This window comes from Ambystoma mexicanum, chromosome 6p, assembly GCF_040938575.1.
Source record: "Ambystoma mexicanum isolate Mex_15411 chromosome 6p, UKY_AmexF1_1, whole genome shotgun sequence".
Taxonomy (NCBI): Eukaryota; Metazoa; Chordata; class Amphibia; order Caudata; family Ambystomatidae; genus Ambystoma; species Ambystoma mexicanum.
Genome location: NC_090935.1, coordinates 997,611,577 through 997,634,094, shown reverse-complemented (window position 1 = coordinate 997,634,094; position 22,518 = coordinate 997,611,577). Strand labels below are relative to the sequence as shown.

The window sequence follows — 22,518 nt, the reverse complement described above, 5'->3', positions numbered from 1 at the left end:
AGGAGAGAAATAGGATGGAAATTTGAGGAGAGGGAAGGGTTCAAGGAAGACTTCTTAAGACTAGGAATGATAACAGCATGTTTAAACAAGGATGGGAAAACCGCAGATCCGAGTGAGCAGTTAATTAGAACAGTGAGATAGAGAATTAGAGGAGAGTAGATAGAGGAAATTAGGGCAGAAGAAATAGGATCCAGAGGTGACGCCATAGGGTGAGCCTTGGTGAGGAATAGAGAAGTAAAAGAAGCAGAAAGGGAAGTAAAGGAGGAAAAAGAAGGAGAAATAGAAGAGGGAAACTGAGAGGGTGGGCAATAAGAGGGAAAAGATTAACAAAGAGAAGCTACTTAAGAAGTAAAGTAATCAGCAAAATCAGTAGCCAAGAGTGGAGATAGAAGGGAAGGGTCAGGAGGATAGAGTGTAATAATTGAAAAAGATTTCAAGATGGTGAGAAAGAGTAAGTGTACACAAGGAAAAGTATTGTTTCTTAGCAGCAAGGAGAGAAGAATCGTAGGAGGAATGGAGAGAAGATAGAGTAAGCAGGTCAGTAGGAGCACAGGATTTCTTCCAACGGTGTTCAGCCTTACGTCAAGGCAGAACGGAGTGAATGAAGTGTGGGAGAGAGCAAGGCTCAGAAGGTTCTACAAGATGGATAGAGATGATCAAGTGCAGAATGTAAGGCTGAATCAAGATGAGCAGAGGTAGAGTCACTGGAAAGAGAAGAGCATTGGATGATGGTAGAATTGAAAGAACTAAGATCATGACGCGAAAGACAAATAGAAGGGAGGGCGATCCGAGTGAGTATCTGGGTGAAAACGAGGGAATGAAAGTAAAACATGTTCAAATAAATAAGTGGGATGAAATACCACAGGAGTATCTGGAGAAAAAGAGGTGAAAAATAAATCAAGCAAAGAATCCAGATTATGAGAAGGATGGCCATGAAGCTGAGCTAAATAGAATGAGGTCAGAAGAGGAAGGTGAGGCAAAAAAGCATGAGTAGTAGAAAGATGAAGATTAAAGTCACCAAGAAGTATAAATGGAGCGGAAAGAAGAAGAAGATGGGAAAGAAGAGAATCAAGATCCGCTAGGAAAGATGAAAGAGAACCCGGAGAGTTAGGAAAGCAATTGGATGTGGAGAAAAGAATTGAGCAAAGTGATACTCAAGTGAGAAAGATAAAGGAAGTGAGACTGGTGGTGCAAGAGACCATGAGGACTGGAAAAGTGATGCCCCCTCTAACATGACTATGGGGGAGTGTCCAAAGTTTGAAGAAGTGGTAATGAAAGAGGCAGGAGTAACTGTATTATCAGGAGTAATCCATGTTTCGGTGAGGCAGAGAAACAGAACATTGGAATTCAAAAAGTGTCAAGGATTGAATTAGATTTTTAACATGCTGAACATATGTTCCACACATAGACAGACAAGAGAAAATAATTAGTAGGGGATAAGGGAGGATAAAGTAAATAAGTGGTATCACGAGTACGTGATGAACAATAAGAAGCAGGTCGAGCAGAGAAATGGACAGCTATACATTGTGGCATATCAATTACAAAGGAAGAGGAACATAGAATAGCAAATAGATACAGAAAACCGGCCATAGCTAATATCTGGCAACAAAAACAGCAGCGTCAATAAATGTACCTAGGGCTGGCATAGGCGAACACGGGCTAACAGTGATATACAATGCACTTTTATGGGTTGCCCTTTTAATGGGACACCCACGGCCGGGGACGCCCTAGGAGTGCTTCCTGAGGTAGCGGTCACTTGACCACACATGACCGCTCATCTCGTCAGTGGGGCCAACAAGGACACCAGCAGTGATGCAATGAATGGTGTCAGGCAGGTAAAGTCCTCTCGAGCCCCGAGACGGCAAGCAGGGGCCAGCCAACAGAAAAAAACAGGTGGCAGCTGGAACAGCAGCGGTGAATTCACGGACCCGCACACTGACACTGCAGATCTTAACCCTCTCCCACAGACTGCAACCTCTGACATCCAGGAGCGCTTCCTGATGTAGCAGTCATGTGACCACATGTGACCGCTCAGCTCGTCAGTGGGGGACGGGGCCAACAAGAGAGATTGTATGTCGACAGGGAGACAAAGTCATCTCGAGCCCCGAGACGGCACGCAGGGGCCAGCCAACAGATGAAAACAGGTGGCAGTTGGAACAGCAACGGTGAGTGAAGGGAAGTGCAAACTGCAAGTCTTAACTTTCTCCCACAGACCACAAACTCTGACATCCAGGAGTGCTTCTTGATGTAGCGTTCATGTGACGACACGTGACCACTTAGCTCGTCAGGGGATGAGGCCAACAAGGACACCGGCAGTGATGGTATGGTGATAGAGAGAAAAACTCCTCTCAAGCCCCCAGACGGCACGCAGGGGTCAGCCAGCGATGAATACAGGCGACAGCTGGAACAGCACGATGAGTGCAGGGCAGTGCGCACTGCAGGTCTTAAACTGCACCCACAGAGTGCAATGTGAGGGGTTCTACACAGAATTTCAGACTCATTTTTAATAGGGGCTTTTCTTGGTAAGGGCATACTTACCTTTGGCTTGGGCTAGGCAGTCGGCCACTCTTCATCTGAAAAACATCTATTTGTCTCAGTTGAAATTATTTCTTGCTATTTGGGTCATTACAACCATCAGAGACAGAGATGGAGGGCATACTGCAGTTAGGAATGTTGGGCAGTGAGTCATGTTGTGTAACTACCACTGCTCCACCACTATCGGCCTCTCTGAGGAACCTGCTTGTTTGGAAATATAATTTTCAGCATTGATAAGTGCGCCTTAAACAGTTACAGCGAATGTGAAATTGCACTGTCTCTATGGAACTTCGAGCATAACATCTGAAGCCAGATGCCTGTGCGGGTCAACCCTGCGTTTTGTGATTAGACAAGTAGTTTGCCTTGCACAGGTGATATACATTATGAATAAGAAAAATGTGGTATGAGCATTGAGGTACACCTCATGAATACTAATGAGTTAGCGTTTACGTATGCTCCTCATTGCAACAAATCCAGAAGAATGCTACAGAATGAACCTTTTCATTGACAAAATAGGCAAAATCCATCAGATCATCAAAACAACCTCATAGAGCATTAGTCCCCCTTGCACTCCAGCACACCCAATGCCCCTTTGGACCAAATTATCTCCCCTCTTTCCCCCAGACTTCCAAAAACAAATTGCTTTCCTCAAACCTACTTCATTCTTTGACAATATCATCCGGGCCTCCAGAATTAAGCAATTGATGGGCCCGGTGCTTAACGCACTACTCAGCATCATTAAAGCCTCCTCCACAGAAGGGTCATTCCTGGGCATCCTCAATACTGGACTCCTTAGACCACTTGTGATAAACCTGACCCTAGACCCAGATGACCTGGCCAACTACTGTCCCATTAGGAACCGCCTGTTTGCTTGCTAAATCTTGGAAAAAGTAGTTACTACACAACTACTCAGCAGAATTGAACAACTACATCTCCTCCATGACTATTTGCTGTTGTAAGGATGAACTCTTGGAAGACAGCAGGTAAGATTGGTAAATTCTTTTATTAGGCATCAAGGTAATCAGGTATAGATTCATTAACGATAGGAGCTAAGCTTAGGGAAAGGAGCAGGGAGTAGAGCTCAAATTCAGACAAAGGCAGACGTCTGCAACTAAACATAAATAATTGCTAGCAAGCCAAATACATAAATGTGATCACAATACACTATAATGGTAAAATATCCACTCTATAACACCACAGCAAGAAACCTCCTATTCAACAAATGCCACTCCTTTGACACTGACACACTCTAAAACACGAGTAAGAAACTCCTTGTTCAAATAACGCCACTCCTTTGGCAGTGCCACACCCATCCGACTGTCATTCCCATCCGACAGCCTCACTTCTTAGACGGTGTCACACTCTCAACGTACTGCACATCATGTCAGATGCAACAACATAGTGGTTCAATTCACCTATTAACAGTAAGGTTAGCAAAGGTGCATGCAACAAGATAACAGTACAAGTTGTAAAAATAGATGGACCTGCAACTCACCAGATTAAACTAAAAACAGGTTAATGCTAAACAGCTAAGCCACCCACAACTGTCACACCACTCCTACACTACACAACATGACCTGCAGTAAACAGTAAATGGAGTCTACCCTCATTAGAGCATACATAGATTGTCTAAATAACACCTAAAATGCCCCAACAGCACTATCTAAACACGTAGCAATTGGTTAAAATAACGAAGTGAAAATCCTCAAAATGGCTTAGTCTAAAGCAAATTTTCCCCTTAGAGTGCTCAATGCTGCAAGTACTCGCGCGCAGCCTTAATATTAAAAATCCTAGATCATTGTTAACTTAGCACAAGACACCTCATTTGCATGTGTAAGGAAAGCAACCATTGAATGATGCTTCCCTCCTCCTTGTCTGTCATAACACTCCCAGTGATAGTAAAGCATGGATCTCCCTAACGCCCATTCTATGTCAAGACCGTAGGCGAGTATCATGGTTCAACTTCTGTTTATTCCTCTCTTCAGTAGTTTCAACAAAATCAAAATTTTCCAAATTTGTATTTCTTTTTTCTTCAAAACAACATATCCCTCTTTAATACAGTCTTTCTGTAGTCCATCTTATGTCCTGTCATCTGCCCCTAGTCCTTCCTGTCCCTTTGCTCCGCCTCTTCTTTTCCTGCTCTTCAGCCAGATAAGTGCCTTTTCTCTAAGCTGAGAGAATGTGTGTTCATATTAGATTGTGTTGCATAGACATGATGTACGTAGCAAAGATAGAACCATAAATACCTCAGAGTTGCAATGAATGTGAGACAGACCACCTGGTAGACGCACGCGAGCAGCGCGAGGTCGAGAGAGAGCGGGGCAGGCGCGGTCCCTTGTCGCACTACCGACACGATCAGGGACTGTAGCCGGCCGCTGCGCAGCCAATGAAGAGCGCAACAGCCCGCTCCCTCTGGGAGGCGGGGCCTCAGGAATGCTCATCACCAGAGCGACTCCAGAGGAAGTGAGCAACAGTACGCGGTACACAGAAAAAGAAGCTACACTCTCGGACGGATGAACAGCAAAACTCGTGCACCATTCGTTCCGATATGGGGAGAGGTTGCATACTCCTACATACATAAACAAAGGAGTCAAACAAAAAGGGAGAGGTTGCATACTCCTATTCATATGATTAGAGTAATTCAGAGAAACAGAGAAGCAGAACACGCTGCAGCCTGCCAGCACGAAGGGAGAGAGTGAGCCCAAACCCCTCATATCGCTGGGAACAGAATTAAGGACCAAACTAAACAGAGCAGGTGCTGGCCACATAAAAAGCACCACAGCGCAGACATGCCACACAAACTGTACACAGATAGAGGCACAACCACCCAGACATACAAAATGTCAGAATTTGAATGGAGCGTGAAAGATAAGGCAGAAGACCTAGGTCACAGCTTCAGGGAAGTACTGGGGAGCTTGTTAGTGGAAGCAGTGGCCCAAGGGGTAAAAAAGCACTGAGAAAACAGAGAGCACATCCACTAAGGCCCCACAGCGAGGCCCTCAGGGGTGTAATGTGACCCGGAAGACGAAGGCCTCTTCTGACCCCCACGGGGCAGACAAGAAGGCCCCAGAGGCTACCAACGCCTACAACTACCTGAGAGACGATTTCCTGCGCAAGTCGGTGGTGCCAAGCCTCACGACCACTTGACCCAGGGGGGAACAATATGGGAAAAGAGGGAAGGGACCCAGAAGAGGAGTCACCAGAAACCACACACCTGAAGTGCAGCGCCACCCAATTAACTTCTGTATGATGTGATGTTATTGTTTTGTTTTTAGTTTACAGAACAGTACATATTTCATCATTGACATACCCATCCATGACCCTATTAAAAAGGAACTGAAGGACCTTCCTGCCCTGACAGATGCAACCCGGGTGGGGCCTCTGGGGCCCCGTTACCTGCTGCTTCCGCCCTGGCCCACCAGCACAAGTGGCCCAGGGATTGAAGATCAAACACACATGCACACTACAGAGCACCTTCAGATCAACATGTGACTTCCAGACAGCCTTGGCCAGGTTGTCTGTCAAGTATGGGCACTATGTACATAGTTTATTTATAGAGTGCACTTTATAGACTGAGATCATATTTGTATCCTTTTAGTATTTTTATGCAGCTGCTTAGGTAGGCATATGCTTTAATATTAGTGTGTATTAATCTTGGTGTGTATTGTTTACCCTTTTTCATATAAGATAAGAAAAGTCCTGTTGTACCAGAGATCGCTTGCATAAATAAGATAACCTTTGTCACTAAAGGTACCATACACCAGCATTAAAGTTGTCTATCCTTCTGTCGCCTTGTATATATTTAACCTAGTGTTTCTTTCTATATGGGTGAGATACATCGCTTGGTTACCTATTTCCCTCATTGCCCTCCCCTTTTCTCAGTGAAGCACATACCGGGGGATCTCAGAACCCAGGGAGAGCTGGGAAGCTGGAGGCAGGTATGGGGCGGGGTAAGGGCATAAAGTAAAGGTATCCACAAAGCGTCTTATTGTGCCCCTCCATACTAAAAATAAGATGAGTGTTATACAAAATATGTATGCCACTCATGTGGTTTCTTTCGGTTTCCCCTTCTTCTGGCAACCTAAATATCTCTCTTCCTTATTTCTTTATTTCTTTCTTTTTGCTGTTTCCATCATCCTGGCTAATTTGAAATTGAGACGCATGCATTACATTCCCCATCTCTTATCTCCCTAGGCTTTGCCTTTGCATTTGATAGTCACTCTTCACCATTCTGCCGATACATCAAAGTCTGCAACCTTATGTTTTAACTGATAGGTGGAATTCCTCCACAACTTTCAGATGTTTGAACATTTTGAATTTTGGGCAATAAACCTAATAGGGAACCTTATCCTTAACATATTATTCAATTTAAGATTGATAATATTAGCAGAATTCTTCCTATCAAATGGCTTTTAGTTATTATCTTGTTCATGGTGCATTGAAATCAGTGTCATACATATTGGCTCTTTTAACCCATCCTGGACTCAATTTGATATTTCATTTTCTTCCTCTTAAAATCTCAAACGCAACTTCACCAATTGTGGGGTGAGAGGTACATCTATTTCCAACAACCACATCAACAACTATTTACTTCTACTTGTTTTCCTTTATCTCTTGCTAAAGGTATAGTATCTTTATTGTATTATACATTCCTTAAATTCCACTAGATTGAGGATGATTTAATGTTCACTTTGTATGCTCATTACAGTACCCTTCACCTTTAACGACGCTTACATGTCATTAGAAAATAATTGTTTAAAATTGTTGGTCAAAATATAGTAGTACAGCCTTCTTTTTAAAAGATTGTATACATAAAATTAATAACAATTCATATTTTTGTTAACAATTGTTGGTCAAAAAATTGTAGAACAGCCTTCTTTTTAAAAGATGTTATCCATAAATTAATAGCAATGTATATTTTTTTAAATCTCTGTAGCAATCATGATTACAGCTCATTTAGATAAATATTTGATAAGAACTTCAGAGACAGCATTTTTATCAATTGGTAAAATTATGTCTAAACAGACTTGTTCCCAGGGTAATTTTGGGACATTCACCCATGTCAACTCATGGGTGATTTACTTAACTGCGCTCAACTTTGGATTACTTAATTGACATGAGATGCATTCCCTAATTTACCTGCTTGTTCTTACTAATTCTCTAATGTCATTCATAACCTTCAAAACACTCTCCATCACACATCGCTGTGTGCACAAAGATGCTCCCCAGTACCTCACCAATTGCATCACTGTAAAGACTCCCACACGCTCGCTCAGATCCAACTCAAGTATCTTATTGTTTACCCCGTGCTTTAAGAAAAGAAAAGCTGGAGGAGTCAGCTTCAGCGTTACCACTCCCACCCTATGGAATACACTCCCTGACCATATCCGGAAAGAGCTATCCTTCATTATCTTAAAAAACGAACCAAAACATGGCTGTTTGACAAGTATGAATAGTTTGTTCTCTGCACCCACTTCTTATTGTACCCTCCTTTCCGCTTTTATGCTGTACTAACGCTGGGACTCCTGGGTTTGGGCGTTGTCAATATGTAAAAATAGTAAATATTAATAATTGCACTCCTTATCATTCTGGGGCAGCAATCTATCCCCTCCTCTCCTCACATATTCTCTTTCAAGGTAAATTTCATTTTTTAACTATATCAAAAATTTCATTAACCATGCCTTTATATAATTCCTTGATTAAGGTGCCCGTCCAAAATAATTCAACAACTGCTTCAAGATCATCATCCTCTCTCATGTCATCTGACTATTTTGCTTCTGGCAAAGGAATGCTCACTGACATTCAGATCTTGGTATCTTTCAGGCACTATTTCACTAAATATTTAATAAGTGTTTTCAATAAACCATGATAAAATATCAACTGTATTGTTCTTTACTTTCAGGCACATGCTTCACTTCATAATGCTGCTCTTGTAAACAGCACACCCAATTTGTTATGCGTGATGCCACTTTATCCAATCACTTTTTCATCAGCACATCCTGTAATTCCTTATAATCTGTCCTGACCTCAAAATACAATCTTCAGATAAATGCATGACATTTTTCCATAGCCCATTTCACAGCCAATACTTCTTTTTATATTATGGACCATCTTTCTTCTTCACCAATGTGCCAGAAGCAAATGCAATTGTCTCTTCTTGTCCATGTGCAACTACCACTCCTAATCCATGGTGCAAGCATTGATTTATATGCCTTCGTCATATCAAAATTACTCCTCTTTTGAATTCCTTGTCTGCAGGCTCTGTGGCTACAATCTATCGTCCACCTGGTCAGTTCTCCTCCTTCCTCTCTGAGTGGGAGGACCTCTCTTCCTCACTCCTGGCCTCAACCGCTCAACTCCTCCTTCTGAGAGACTTCAACATCCACTTGGATGTCTCCTGTCCTTCCTCTGTACTCTTTTGCAATCTCTGCCACTCTCTCTCACTCACTATTCTCCCCTCTGGCCCGACTCACTCTGCAGGGCACACTCTGGATGTTCTGATCTCCTCAGACCTTCCCCTCTCTGTTCCTCTCTCCACCACTCTCTCCTGGAGTGATCACTGTCTCCTTTCCTCCCACCTCACCCCCTACCCCTCAGGCCACGCCACTTCCATCACTGCCACCCAACTTCTCGGTCATCTGACCCATGAAGCGCGTGTCAGCTGAGGCTTTCGCCGCGACCTTTTCACCCCTTTGGCTGACTCTAACCCTGACACAGCCCTCTCCATGTTCCACTCTGCTATCTCTGATACTCTTGATATCCTTGCCCCTGTCAGGACAATCCGCGTGAAGCCCAAAGCCAGGTACAACTCCTGGTACGACTGAGACCTTGTCACCCTAAAACGCGAGTTCAAGATGGCTGAGAGGAAATGGCGTGCTTCATGTACATCCTTTGACAAACTGGCCTGCCGCCTGCTGCAAAGGCAATACCGGCTCTCTGTCCTAACCAAGAAGAGAGCTCACATCCAAGCCTGCGTCTCTGCGGCATCTAACAACTCGGCTGAACTCTTTAAAATCTGCAAGGAATTGGCCAATCCTGTCATAGTCTCTACCTCTCCTGTCCCTTCCCAGGCCCTCGGCATGACACTGGCCTTTCACTTCGTCTCTAAAACTCAGGACATCCTGTCCTCACTCTCCTCCTATCCCCTCCCTTCCCCTACTCCCTGCTCTTCCTCTGGCCCTTCTGCAGCCACCCCTCCTCCCTCCTTCTCTCCGCAGACAAGGTTTCTAGACAAGTCCGATCTATGAAAGTCTCGTCGAAACAGGTTCCCCCCTATTCCTCCAAAACTACCAAGGACCACATTGACTCCCTGGCTCCTGCCCTGGCTGATTTCTGCAATCATTCCTTCGTCACCGGAGTCTTCCTATCCCCCCTGAAGCACTCCCTTGTGCACCCTGTGATGCTGGAAATGCATCAGAGGGACAGGGCCTCCGTATCCTTGTCCTTTACTGTTTTTATTGTGTGTTCTGTCGTGTTTTCTGCGCAGGAGTCCATGTGAGACTCCTGGTGGTGCAGCTCTCTCTCTTTTTGGTTTGGTGAACGGACCCGTGGGATACCCTTATGGCACCCATGGTTGGGGGTGCAACCATGTGCCCCTAGTGTATGTTTTTGGGCACCTGTGGGTGGCCCGCAGAGCAGGGAATGGGCTGGTGGCAGCTCCATGCTGACATTGACAGGTGCGCGGACTATCCTCCATTTTGAGATACCCCGGCCCTGCCATTGGGATCCGTTGATTCAGGATGGAAAACAAAATGGCCCCTGCGGTCTCTTGCTTTCTATTACCCATTACCTTGTTTTTCCAAAGTCCTGGGAAGCCCTGACTCTGTCACTTCCGCCTGACTGGCTGTTGGATGGAAGTGCCATATATGGTTTTGTTGTGAAGGCCCAGCCAGACTAGCTGGAGCCTTCCCGGTGATGTATGTTGTGGGTACCTCCTGTGGGTGGGACCCGGGTGAATAGAGTGTGTGACGAATATATGCATTCTGTGTTGTGGATGTCTAGTATCTGGTGGTTGACACAATGACTGAGACAGCCCTGCCCGAAACCGGTATGAATGCAGTTGGGAGTGTTGAATGGCTTGGTACTTGTCCCCATACACATAACTTCTTGTGAGTGTCTGGAGAGAAGTGAATGGCCTGAATACCTCGTGTGCCTGATTGGCTGCCTGTCTGCCTGAATGCCCTTAGTCGTGATTGGATGCTTGAATGTGACCCAGCGGAATGAATGGGAGATCAACAGTATATCTGGGGACCTCTCACTGCTAGGAATCGTGTTCAGAAGCTGAAGTCCACTACAACGAGTAACTGGAAGTAACTGAAGCTTGACCTTGAAGCCCTGCTGGACGAGAAGAATTGCTGTTGCTCTCCTTCACAATCTGAAAGCTGCTGTGCCTCCAAGGACTGACCCAGAGAGGACCTGGTAAGGCGCCCTCTTCCCGAGCTACGAGGGACTATCGTGCACAGCTGATCTTTGCCAAGGCTCCCTGGTAGACAGACCTGTGACAGGCTGCCGACCCGAGACAGGGACTGCCGCGGAATCTCAAAGAGAAGCACTTGGACTGTTGTCCGTCACTGTCGACGACTGCCGTCGCCGACCGCAGCTACCGTGCTCCTGTTTGCCTAAGAACTTCCTTTTGATCATCGGACGCTCTCGTCTGCATCGTCGCCCGCTTTATCCTGCTGGAGAAGGCCCGACCGTTGACGTGCCGAGGAGCATCCGCCGGTGGGATTCCTGCCACCTAAGGACCACAGAGACGCCGACGACTCGACACCCTTGCTGGGCCACAGTTCTTCATCATCTCTTTGCAGTCCAGAACTATCGTCACCGAGGTGGCCCGCACGCCTCTTCCTTGCAGGACGCCAAGGCTTTGTCGTCGACGAGCACCGCTAGGAACGAAGCTGCCACTTCACTGCCGTAGTTCAACCTGTTCACCGTCGGACGTTCGACGACCCGTGACTCCTGCCTTAAAGGGAGGGCACTCAAGAAGGGCCGTCGATTCCTCTTCACCGAACGCCGAGTTCCTCGAAGCCCCTCGACGATCCGTGGCTCTTGCTTTAAAGGGAGTCACTCAAGAAGGATCGGTCGACGCATCTTCGGAGAACTCTACTCCACCAGGTACATTGGGGGGGTAAAACCTTAATAGGAGGAAATAAGGCTATTGAACAATATATGGACTGGGCTTGTGCTATATATCTTTATTTTACAGGTTGCCCAGGTGGGGGGATCTCCACACAGAACTGTGTCTAGGTAACGGGGCCAGCATTCTGCCTGTTGTTTCAACCATCTTACGTTCCTTCCTATCTCTATTGCTGGTGTCCTTGTTATTGATCTGTGTGACATTTTAACCGTACAGTTGATGCACTTTAATGAGATTCGATAACATTGGTGGTACCACTTTAGAATTGTATATATTTATCATTATTGACTTCCGAGTACAAAGTGCGTTATTGTGATCGTGTACATACCTTTGAATATTAATTATATAAAGACTGTGTTTTCAGTAATACAGTGTGTGGACATTCCTTTGTGGGGGGTCGGGGACTACACTGTACTTAAGAACCAGCCTGCATCACCTCCTGAGAAGCTAGGCCTTGATTGCTCGGCCATTGCTACCGTAATAGAGAATCTTGGCTGGGGTCTTCTGTGCCTCTCCTCTACCATATAGAGAGCGGAAGTACAGACACCCCCTACCAGTCTTTACACACCCCCTTCTTAAGAAACCCTCTGCTGACCCCTCATGCTCGGCCACTTTCGCCCAATCTCCATCACTCCCTTCCTGGGCAAGCTCCTGGAGAAACTGGCCATCTCCCAGCTTAATCTCCACACTGAATCTGTTGGTTGTCTTCATGATCATCATTCTGGCTTCAGAGCTGCCAGAAGCAGGAAAACTGCTCTCCTGAACATCTGTGAAGACCTGCTCTCCAACCTTGACTCTAACACCCCTTGTATCCTCATCCTGCTTGATCTATCTTCTGCCTTCGACACTGTCAACCATGCCATCCTGCTCAACCGTCTTCGTCATAACCTGGGTATCACTGGTCAGGCTCTGGTGTAGCTGAATTCTTTCCTCTGTGACCGACCCTCCCAGGTCCAGCTTGGGTCCTTTCTCTCCACTATCTTTTTCTCTACCTGTGGTGTCCCCCAGGGGTCTAACCTCTCTCCCTGACTGTTCAACCAATACCTGGCACTCCTTGCCCACCGCATCGCCGCTCTCATCCCCAACTTTCAATGCTATGCGGATGACACCCAGCTCATTTCCAGGCTACCCTCGGCCTCCTCCTCTCCTTCCCTCATCTCTGACTGTCTGTCTGCTATCCAGGAGTGGTGTGCCGCCAATGACCTCTGCCTTAATGCCAGTAAGACTGAGATTCTCCTCATCGGCACAGCCGTTCCCTCCTTTCCTGTTGCTCTCTGGCCGGCCTCTCTTTGTCCTCTTCCTGCTCCCACTTGCAAGGCCAAAAACCTTGGGGTAATTTTTGACTCCACACTCTCCTTCTCTCCTCACATCTCTGACGTCTCCAAGAAGTCACACTACCAGCTGCACCTCCTCAGAGGTATTCTGTCTTTCCTCTCCTTCCCCCAGAAGCTCACTGTCTCCAGAGTTCTGGTTCTCTCTAGGCTGGACTATTGCAACAGCCTCTTTCTAAATCTGCCTGCTTCTCCCCTCCGTCCTCTGCAACTCATCCAGTACAGGACTGCAAGACTTGTCCTTGGCCTCATGCCGAGGGATCGTATCTCTTCAGGACTGAAATCTACACTGGCTCCCAGTGGCTGCGACGATTACGTTCAAAACCCTCTGCATCGTCCACACGGCCTTCTGGGGCCTCAATACTTTCAACTCGCTCTTCCTAAATATCTTCCTTCTCGAGCTCTTCGCTCATCAGCCTCCAGCTCCCTCAGGGTTAGTCGCTTCTCCAAGAAACGAGTTGTCGGTAGATGTCTTTCGTCGTCGGGTGCCTCCCTCTGGAACAGCCTCCCTGCCTCCCCTAAACTTGAGGAGAACCATCTCTGGTTCCGGAAGCACCTCAAAACCTATCTCTTGCTTCTGCTTTTTCTCCTCCTCTCCCCTGCTGACATCCTGGCTGAAACCGAAACTGCACTGGTTAACTGGCCACCCTCTGATCTCGGGCCCAGGTCCCCTCCACCGCCAGTCGCACACCTGCACTGCCTTCCTGGCTACCCCCGCACTTGGGGACTGTTTCTGTATCCCTACAGTCCCACTACCAGCACTCGACACATGTTGTCTGCACTTACCCTTGCTACCTGCTGGCCGTACTGCTACGTATTGTTATTTATTCTTTTATCCCATGTACAGCACTGTCCCCTCCCCCTTCCCCCCCGCATCCTCCCCTTTCCCCTTACCCTAATCCCATGCACTTGAACGATCTGAATGACACCTGGCCTAGTAGGATTGTTGTCTGTCTTCCCTCTGTTCTCCCACCCTTGCCTCGTCGCGCCTTGAAACACTTGTGTATAGGCGCGTTATAAATGCCATATCATATCAAGAATAACTTAAGCGTTTCTTTAGTCAAATAAAAGTAGAATTATACGAGCCCCACTCAGCATCTCAGAAGAGCACCACATTCTAACTGTTGTCCATCTTCAACAATCATTCCATGTGACATAACTACATTTTATATGACAAATTGCATAAGGGTAGACTATAAGATCATTTTTAAGTCTTAAATCTCATATGTAATCAGCACAGGCAGCCATGCACATGCCAGTGTTAAAGACATACCACATTAGCCCAGAACTGGATCGTTCTGCTGCAGTTGAATGCCTTTCGTGCCCAGCAATAGTTCAGATTTGCCAAGTCCCACACTAGAAAGACTATTGGAAGAGCATGTTTCAAGAAGGAATATTAAGTAACCCTTCGTATTTCAAGCACATTCGATTCAAGGAACACAACGCTCTCCAAGTGAATACACCTGCTTGACATTATTGCCTTTGATGACCTGATGTATCTGCAAAGGGTAATGGTTGACATTAACTGGGGAAAATGCAAGCATCTAAGTATACTTTTGGTGTGAAGGTACAATACATCTGCTTTGTCAGTACTTCAGTCAGTTGCTCGTTATTCAGGAGTTACTTATGTTCTTACTTCATATGTAAACAAAAACGAAAGCGGTAAACAATAGTACTACTCAACGATCCCACTGAAGTTCACATTTTCTTTAAACAATTCACAGCTAAAGTGCATGTCGGTCATTCTCAAACAGATCACCACACAATGTATACAACACGCATTAAAGTGCAAGGAAGTAGTCCAGCTTCACAAAACAAGGTTCTAGAAACACTGGAAATACACTGATCCCAGTTGTATTCGAAACCAGCCTTTCCTCAGATCTCCATTCAGTCCACTCGCATGGCACAGCAGGGAATACTGATCACAAATGCACCCCCTGCATGGCCCCCAAATAAGATGAACCCAAGAGAATCAAATGTGTTCATTTTAACGATATCTGTCTTCCAGGTTATAGAGATGCCTGGGGTGTCCTCCCACCCACATCTGTGCTGCCCAATTCAAAATCCTCTTCCTCAAAATCCTCAAAATGCACCTCTTTCTCCCAATTTATCCTCCCTTACCTCCTCCCCGGTCATCTTTTATCTATCCTGACCTTCCTATCCTGTTCTGAAAACATTGTAACTTCTTGTTCACCTCTTGCCTTGGACCATTGTAAAGCGGCCCGAGACCTTCTGGTGAGTGCTCGGTCTGTATAAAAGTTTAAATAATGATATATCCTAACTAATGAGGACTCAAGAAATTAACGTTATGGTACAGAGGGACTCAGACTTCATTTCAAAACAACTACACAGGAATCTGGAACTGGATAAATCCTTCAGATGCTTCTGATCTCCTGATTCTTTTTCCTTTTTCTCTACTTCCCCTTCCAACTCCCTTCTCCCTTCCAGCGTGAACACAGCGGCTGTGTTTCACAAAACACCAGTAAACACATGTATGGAATACTCGAAAGATGAGGGGTGTTAAATGTGCATGGCAGCTTTCCTCAGAGTGTATGTCTAACCTTGGGCTTGATAATAGGCTATCCATTCAATGACAGGTTTAAGACAGTGCTGCCCCAACAGATTATTATTCAGTAACCATATAAATGTGCAGCTTTCACATCTCTTTGAGAACAGGTTTTGTTGTAGCCTAATGAAAAGCTCCATTATTTTCTTTTGTAGGGAGTGAGTCTTCACATCAGTGGTAGAAGTGTGGCAAAAGAAGTAGTGGAACTGTGATCTCCGTGGTGGACGCATAGTACAACATGTGTCGAGGCGTTATGGCTGGGGCAGGTCGACAGCCAGGTGGAACAGGCTGGAGAAGAGGCTCCGCTGTAATGCTTTTAATTTTCTTTTCTCTCAGTTGGTCAGTTCGAACCTTTGTATAGTGCCTCTATTCGCTGATCCAAACTTCAATGAAATCCATACCCAACACCTGCCTGAGGAGATGCTGCTTCAACACTCAACTAAACATTTAAAAAAGCTTCTCTGTGATAAATAGAATTAGGTCATTTATTTCAAAGCCAGGGCCCCAAGACTTAATGTCTTGCATCCCTAATCTAACAGAATCCTAGTGATTAACAATTTGATCTTCGATAGACCAAACATTGCGTTCTGGAATATACTGTGTGATGCAATCCTTTGAGGTAGGCATGAGTATCCACATAGATGCATTTCAAGATGATGCAGAGAATTGTGAGCTGAATTCTCTACTGGAAGAGCCGGGACATGATCTCTTTTCCTACCCCCAGAAACCAATCAGTTGTGAGCCACATGAAGTCTGCTATTAAGCTTAATCAAGTGTATTGCAAAGGTCCAACTGACCACCCATCCACTTACCTTTACTGTGGCACACTCCTGTGTGTGCCGCTGACATTCTTGTACCCCTGCAGTGCCAGTTCCTCCCACTTATGTGTGGCGGGCGGATGCCGCAGGGACCTTTTTTAAAAATATATCTTATCCCCCCTGCTTACTGTAATGGTAAGGGGGGTACATCCCTGCAAACCTCAACCCTCGTTACTGCATCTAAGGAGAGCGGGGGACATCCCTGCAAATTAAGTTCTGCTTGGGCGCAGTAATGGGGTTGTGATTTTCATACCACGCTCCGGCGCAATTGTAGTAATGTCACCACATTATGGTACGATTCCAGTGACAGAGGGATGATCCTAACTGTTTAATCATTCTATATGTATTAATGGCTGCAACTAGTCTTTTGGTAAATCACTATGTAATGTGTATGTTATTTTACAGTGAATTTATATAGGTGCGATTGCAGCTCAAGGGAACTTCACGATATTTGCAGAAAAAATTAGACTAGCGGGGCTGGTCTCAAAATTGGAGCTAACTGATGTAGGTAGACTTAAAAATGTACAGCAAGCCACTGTTTAAGCAATATAACCAGAGCTGGGGGTGCATTACCGGGCTACGTGGTGTGGGGCATTACCTGTCCCAATAATGCCCCCCATGCAAGGATTGTATTGCTATTAGTACCCTGGCAGATTGTACCAGGGTACTAACAGTGTTTTTTTAAAGTTGAGAAACAACATGCTTGCTGTTTCTCAAAATACAAACAAGATGCCCGCCATGGATTGGGGAGAAGGGAACTACATGTAGTCCCTTCTCCCTTTCCATGGTGGCCATTGCTGGGTCCATGATGCGCATGGAGAGGGACCAGGCCGTGCAAGGTAAGTGGGGTGGGGGATGGTGTAGAGAGGAGATGTGGAAAAGGGGGGCGGGGGATAGAGAGAAGGGTAACAGGACATGGGCAGCATGTATTTACCTGTGATCCGGCGGTGGAAGATTGCAACCTCCAGCTCTAAAGCCCGGTTCTGAGCCTTCTCATTGGCTGGGAGGCTTAAGCCATGCCCCCACCTGGTACTCATTATGGATATTTCATTCCTGACTGGTCAGCATCTCAAAACTCTAGAATGAAGGGATTGTTCTTTATAGAAAGCTATGTGCCCTATGATCAGGATCTTTAAATAAACTTTAATAGAGTCACTATGGGCTCCTACGGCTGATTATATGTGATCCATAGTTTTCAACTTAAAGCTGGCTGCAGGGCTTAAGCAGCCCCGGGGGAAATTCTATACACAGGGAACTGTCACAGTGAAGTCTAGAAATGAACAGAAAGTTCCCCCAGGCTTGGCATAACACATGGGTAAGATTCCTTGGTGGACTCCACTGATAATGAGCTTATTTAGTGACCACATCTGCCTGGAGTGAACCAGACTTATTGGAATCACAAAGAGCCCCAATTGCTGTACGAAGCACTGAGAGAATTGGGGCATCCAAATGTGTTTGTGATTTCAAAATGAACAATGTCTGCTTTTGATGTATTTAATGCCAACTAATTAGCCTGTCTTCAGTTATTGGTGCCTCATGTGCAATTGTTAACGCATATAGCGTAGACATAGCTGAGAAAAAAGCGTTCTCCTCTGTCTCCGTTCTCCTCTGTCCAAGTTGCAAATGTGCTGTGATTCATTAGCATAAAGTTGAAATTGAATTTGCCCAACATGGACCACACCTCCTGCAGGTTGGTGTTAAGAAGAACAAGTTGTGTTAACAGTCAAGCATCAGAGAAGATATTCCCAGAACTCCCTCTGGTTAAACAATTTTGTAATAAAAGGTGTTGAAAACTACCCAATTGGGTCATTGGACGGAAGACTGATTGATGTTGATCCGTTAACATATCACACTTGCTGTTCGCTACAGTTGGTGAATAGCAAGGGGCTCCATATGATTTACAATGAACGACACATTTGAAATTGGTATATTGGTCGTACGTCGTACGTCCAATGTTCGCTTATTAGTAACAGGGGTAATGAACACATTCCTAAGGAAGGATGGAAATTCCCCTAGGGAATATCTCAGAACCACTCCACCCTACAGAGAAACCACAAGCTTTAAAGGAAGTGGTGAATAGCTGGAGATGCAGGTGGTGCTAAACACTACACAGCGTTCCTAATCCCCAGGTTTGATGAGGGAGCAATGCAACTAAAGAACTTCACATTGCATATGGGAGAATCCACCTCAGCACGGGGACTCTGTGGAGCGGATTCTGTTCCTGAAGCACTGATGGAAACTCTGGGGTGTGTTTGATTGTTGGACCCTGAGGGGAAAGTGATTTGACACTGCTGAACAGTTTACTGCTGTTGGCCGGGAGGAAGATTTTACACTATAGCTCACCTGGCACAAAGCTTGATTTCCTCAATTTTCTCTTTACAACTCTTGTTTTTTTTCTTAAGGTGCAGACGTTTCAGAATTAACTAGTGCTATGCTAAATGCTTGGTGTTTTTAATGTTACGGTTGTTTGGAGAGATGCAGTTCAATGACGCGTGTGCACTGAAGTTTTATTAACTCTAGACACCATAGTCAACTGAAGATACTACCACCTAACACTAAAACTGGGGGCACCGATGGTGGAACAGATTATGGTGGCTAATCAAACGTACACTTGACGGCCTGAGTCTCAAAGAAGGCTGCATCTTAGGGGGGAGACTTGATAGAACAGAAAGGGTTGCCATAATTGAAAGCTACTCCTTTTGTTTTTTACAATGTGATATTCCATTGAAATTTTGATTGACGATGGGACGATTTCTCCAAATCTGTAGATAGTCTGGGTATTACGTTTGGTTTCCCTTGAGGCTTAGGCACTGGCAGGGGTTGTCTCAAATTAGGTTCTGAAGGCTTCCTGCATGCCAAGGAGCCAATCTGAATTTACCAAGCCAAACTGCGGCGTACAGCTCAAGGGTAGTTGTTAGTGTACGTTGTTTCCTATAAGAAAAATCTATATTCATTAGGTGTTATCAATTTTAGGAGATGTTGTGATAAGAGAATATAACTGCTTTATGGAGTAGCGAATGGAGTATTTATGAGGCGAATAGTGATTAGGACATTTCGAATAACTGATTAACGATACTGCCACATTCGTCAGAATCGAGCAGAGCCCAGCTTCATACAGAGAAATTCTTATGGATAACCAAACAGAAGTAAGAAAGGCAGTTCATTGAATATTTGTTTAAAACATGTTGCATATTTGTTATGACACTTTATTTCTATGATTGTAGTATTCGGATCACCCTGAGAAAATGTACCGGCCCTTTCCACGTGTCTCATTCTACTGGTGGCTGTTATTGCCTAGTTTTGACTTAAGTGAATTTCTAGAGATTTCCCCTGGAAGCATATAACCAAAGGGGTCATAGTTGTGTAGATGCAACGAATGGCAAATTCTAGGATTCTCAGAATGGCCACCAAATGCGGACTGCTTCTTCATAGTGGATCTGCTAAATACTTGATAGGATTTTGCAACCGGGGGATTGTTTGAGATCGGGACTTTAATAGAGAATGGCCAACATTCGATAAGTATAAGAGTCTTTTTGTCACTTGCCAAAGTGAGCACTGATTTTGGGATGTTGACAAGGCCATCTTTTTCTCCTATTGATATTGTCTCCGACGTGCTCTATGGCAGCCTTACATGGCAGCATAAATGTTTGAGACTGATTTGTTTGTGACCGGCCATTTTGGACTTGGTTTCCAAAATCTAGGTTTGGATCCCTGGCTCCCTGCTCCAGTTTATGCCATACCAAATCGTACAGGAAACTGGAAGCAATTGATTTCCAGCCGAGAGGTCTAGGCTGGAAATGAATTGCTTGCATTTCAAGATCTAGTATCCTGTAACACGCAAGGTATTAAAGCGTGTATAGGGAAATTGGGTCCAGTTGCCTGACTGTTCAAACATAAGGCTAACCTTTCCGATATCTAGGTACACTTATAACAACTAACATGAACACTGCATTGTCTTCTGTGCAGTGCCCGCCTTAGGGCAGGGCCGCCCGGGCGAGTGCCCGCCTTAGGGCAGGGCCGCCCGGGCGACTGCCCGAGGCCCCATTAGTCCCCTGCCACGCAAGCTCAGATGACTCTTTCAAGGGCTACCTGAGCTGGCGTGGTGGGAGAAGGTGCACCCCGCTCAAGTGCTGGCGCCAGGCATTCCAGCGTGGGAGCTGGGCGCATTTAATAACAATAGGACGCTGCTGCTTTCACCACATTTTTCTTTCACTGTCCGGGGCACTGCCGCCGCTTAGGCCGGCGCTACTTCTGTGTGTAATGTTTTACATCCATGGTCTGACCATGTGGGTTCAGCAGCTCTATATTAACAACTGGATGTGGCTGGATGTCTTTATTTATTGAATAATCATCTACATGTAGATACTCTAGGAGAACATGCACCATTTACACTTAACGTCCAATTAAAGGGTTCCATGTATTAATATCCCCGTAAAAATATCGCCATACAAAAATATCGCCATATTTTTCTGGCAATATTAAGGCATGGAACCTGCGGGTGACACCCCTGCAACCCCCACATTATGTTTAAAGGAGCAGGGGACACCCCCGCAACCCCTGCCCCCAAAAACCCCAAAAATTATCCCCCCCCCAAAAATATCGCCTATGACTGTTCCAGACGACCATATATACGGCGATATTTGTGCCATCAAACCTGGTGCTCTAACCACGCGATAACTAATGCTTGCATTCTTAAACCGGGAAAATGCATGCTAAAATTGGGTCAGCGAGACTTGATTTGTAAGGCCTTCCCCCGATAATGGTGATATTTTATACTGCACATGCTGAACCTCTAAAACTAAGTCATCATCACTGACCTACAAATGTGCCACTTTTGAGGTGAGGTTGAACAGGACATTTCAATGCTTCTAGTCAGCTGACAAAGCATAAGAACAAACGTGCACTTGTGTTGCCATTTAATGTGGATTTGGGATGGCTGTTGGAAAAAATCAGTCAGTGATCACGAGCAGCAGATATGGCCGTTGGGTCACCCTGGCGTGAGACCATGCCACTTCGCAGTGTACGGCTGGCCACAGCACACAGCTCGGCCGCCAATACAGCGCCTCGTGACCTGTGGGCGCCGTGGGCAGTTGTAGACGAGGCGGCTTGCCTAAGCTTTCTGTGTGTGGCGTGTATACAACAGTGAAGGCGAAGTGATTTGAAACCCCTCATCCTAGCTCTGTTCCCTCACCCCCAGCGATATCACTCTGTCCCCTCACCCGCTCTTGAATACTGCTGTCATCCGATTCTAGTTGAACAATTCGCGGTAAAATGAAGAAACAAAGTTTACCTTAAGAAGACAGAGCCAGTGCTGTCTGAGGGGCTGGGTTGTGCGTCATCGCTCGGGTTCGGGCAGCAGATGGACGGCTGTTCGTCAAGCCAGACCGATTCATCAGAGGACAGTCTGTTCATTATTTTCGCCCAAATGAGGGAGATAAATAATGTATTGCCTATTGTCTAAAAAGAGCTAAAAACAAAAATGCCCACAAGCTCCGTGTGTGAAGACCTGAATTGTAGGTCCTGTGTTTGTCCTCACAGGCTGGAATATACTGTTCCCGGAAATATGCAGCTGGCCTGGTTCCAAGTCAGACTATGTTTTTATCAGTCAATGAGTAACATATTATTGCGAGTTTGTGGCACCGACCAACATTTTCAGGGCCGCTTTTTCTGCTCAACTTTCTGTCACGAGAGAACTGGGCAGGCGTAAATTGCGGCCCGATGTACATTAAAAGACGTCACGTGTGGGCTACTTTTCAGTTAAATCGACATACCTATTTTAGCACAGGCCGTATTCCACAATAATACGAGAATATGAAAGAGAGGCAGGTGAACAATGTCAACATTGTAGAAGCTACCAGCCGCACCTCCATTTTACAAGCCCAGCAGAGATAGAGAGCAGTGCTTACCATAAAACGCCTGCTGCGTATTACAGAAGCAACACTAATGTTGCGATATAACTCTACCTCACAGATAGCAGAATCTGTCCTTCTTCAGTGGAATCACAATATACGGAACGGCGCGCCCCAAAAGGCACATACTTTATTAGGATATCTTATTTGCCTTTGTTGAGTTCCGAGACGTTTAAAGCACGAGGTTGCAAACCGAGCGAGTGCTGTCTCTTTAGGTGGGTAA

The 22,518-nt window shown here is 45.5% G+C and overlaps 1 protein-coding gene across 4 annotated transcripts in view; it reads right to left on the bottom strand.

Moving 5' to 3' along the window:
- Positions 1 to 21,884, bottom strand: part of GRAMD2B (GRAM domain containing 2B) — an 864,945-nt gene extending 843,061 nt beyond the window's left edge. For 2 of the 4 annotated variants that reach the window (XM_069625594.1, XM_069625597.1), the window contains exon 1: positions 21,677 to 21,884. In XM_069625594.1, the coding sequence (XP_069481695.1) occupies positions 21,677 to 21,798 (122 nt within the window). In that variant the 5' untranslated portion in view covers positions 21,799 to 21,884. The remainder of the gene's footprint in view (positions 1 to 21,676) is intronic. The other 2 variants (XM_069625593.1, XM_069625595.1) reach the window with 2 other exon arrangements.
- Positions 21,885 to 22,518: the final 634 nt, after the last annotated feature.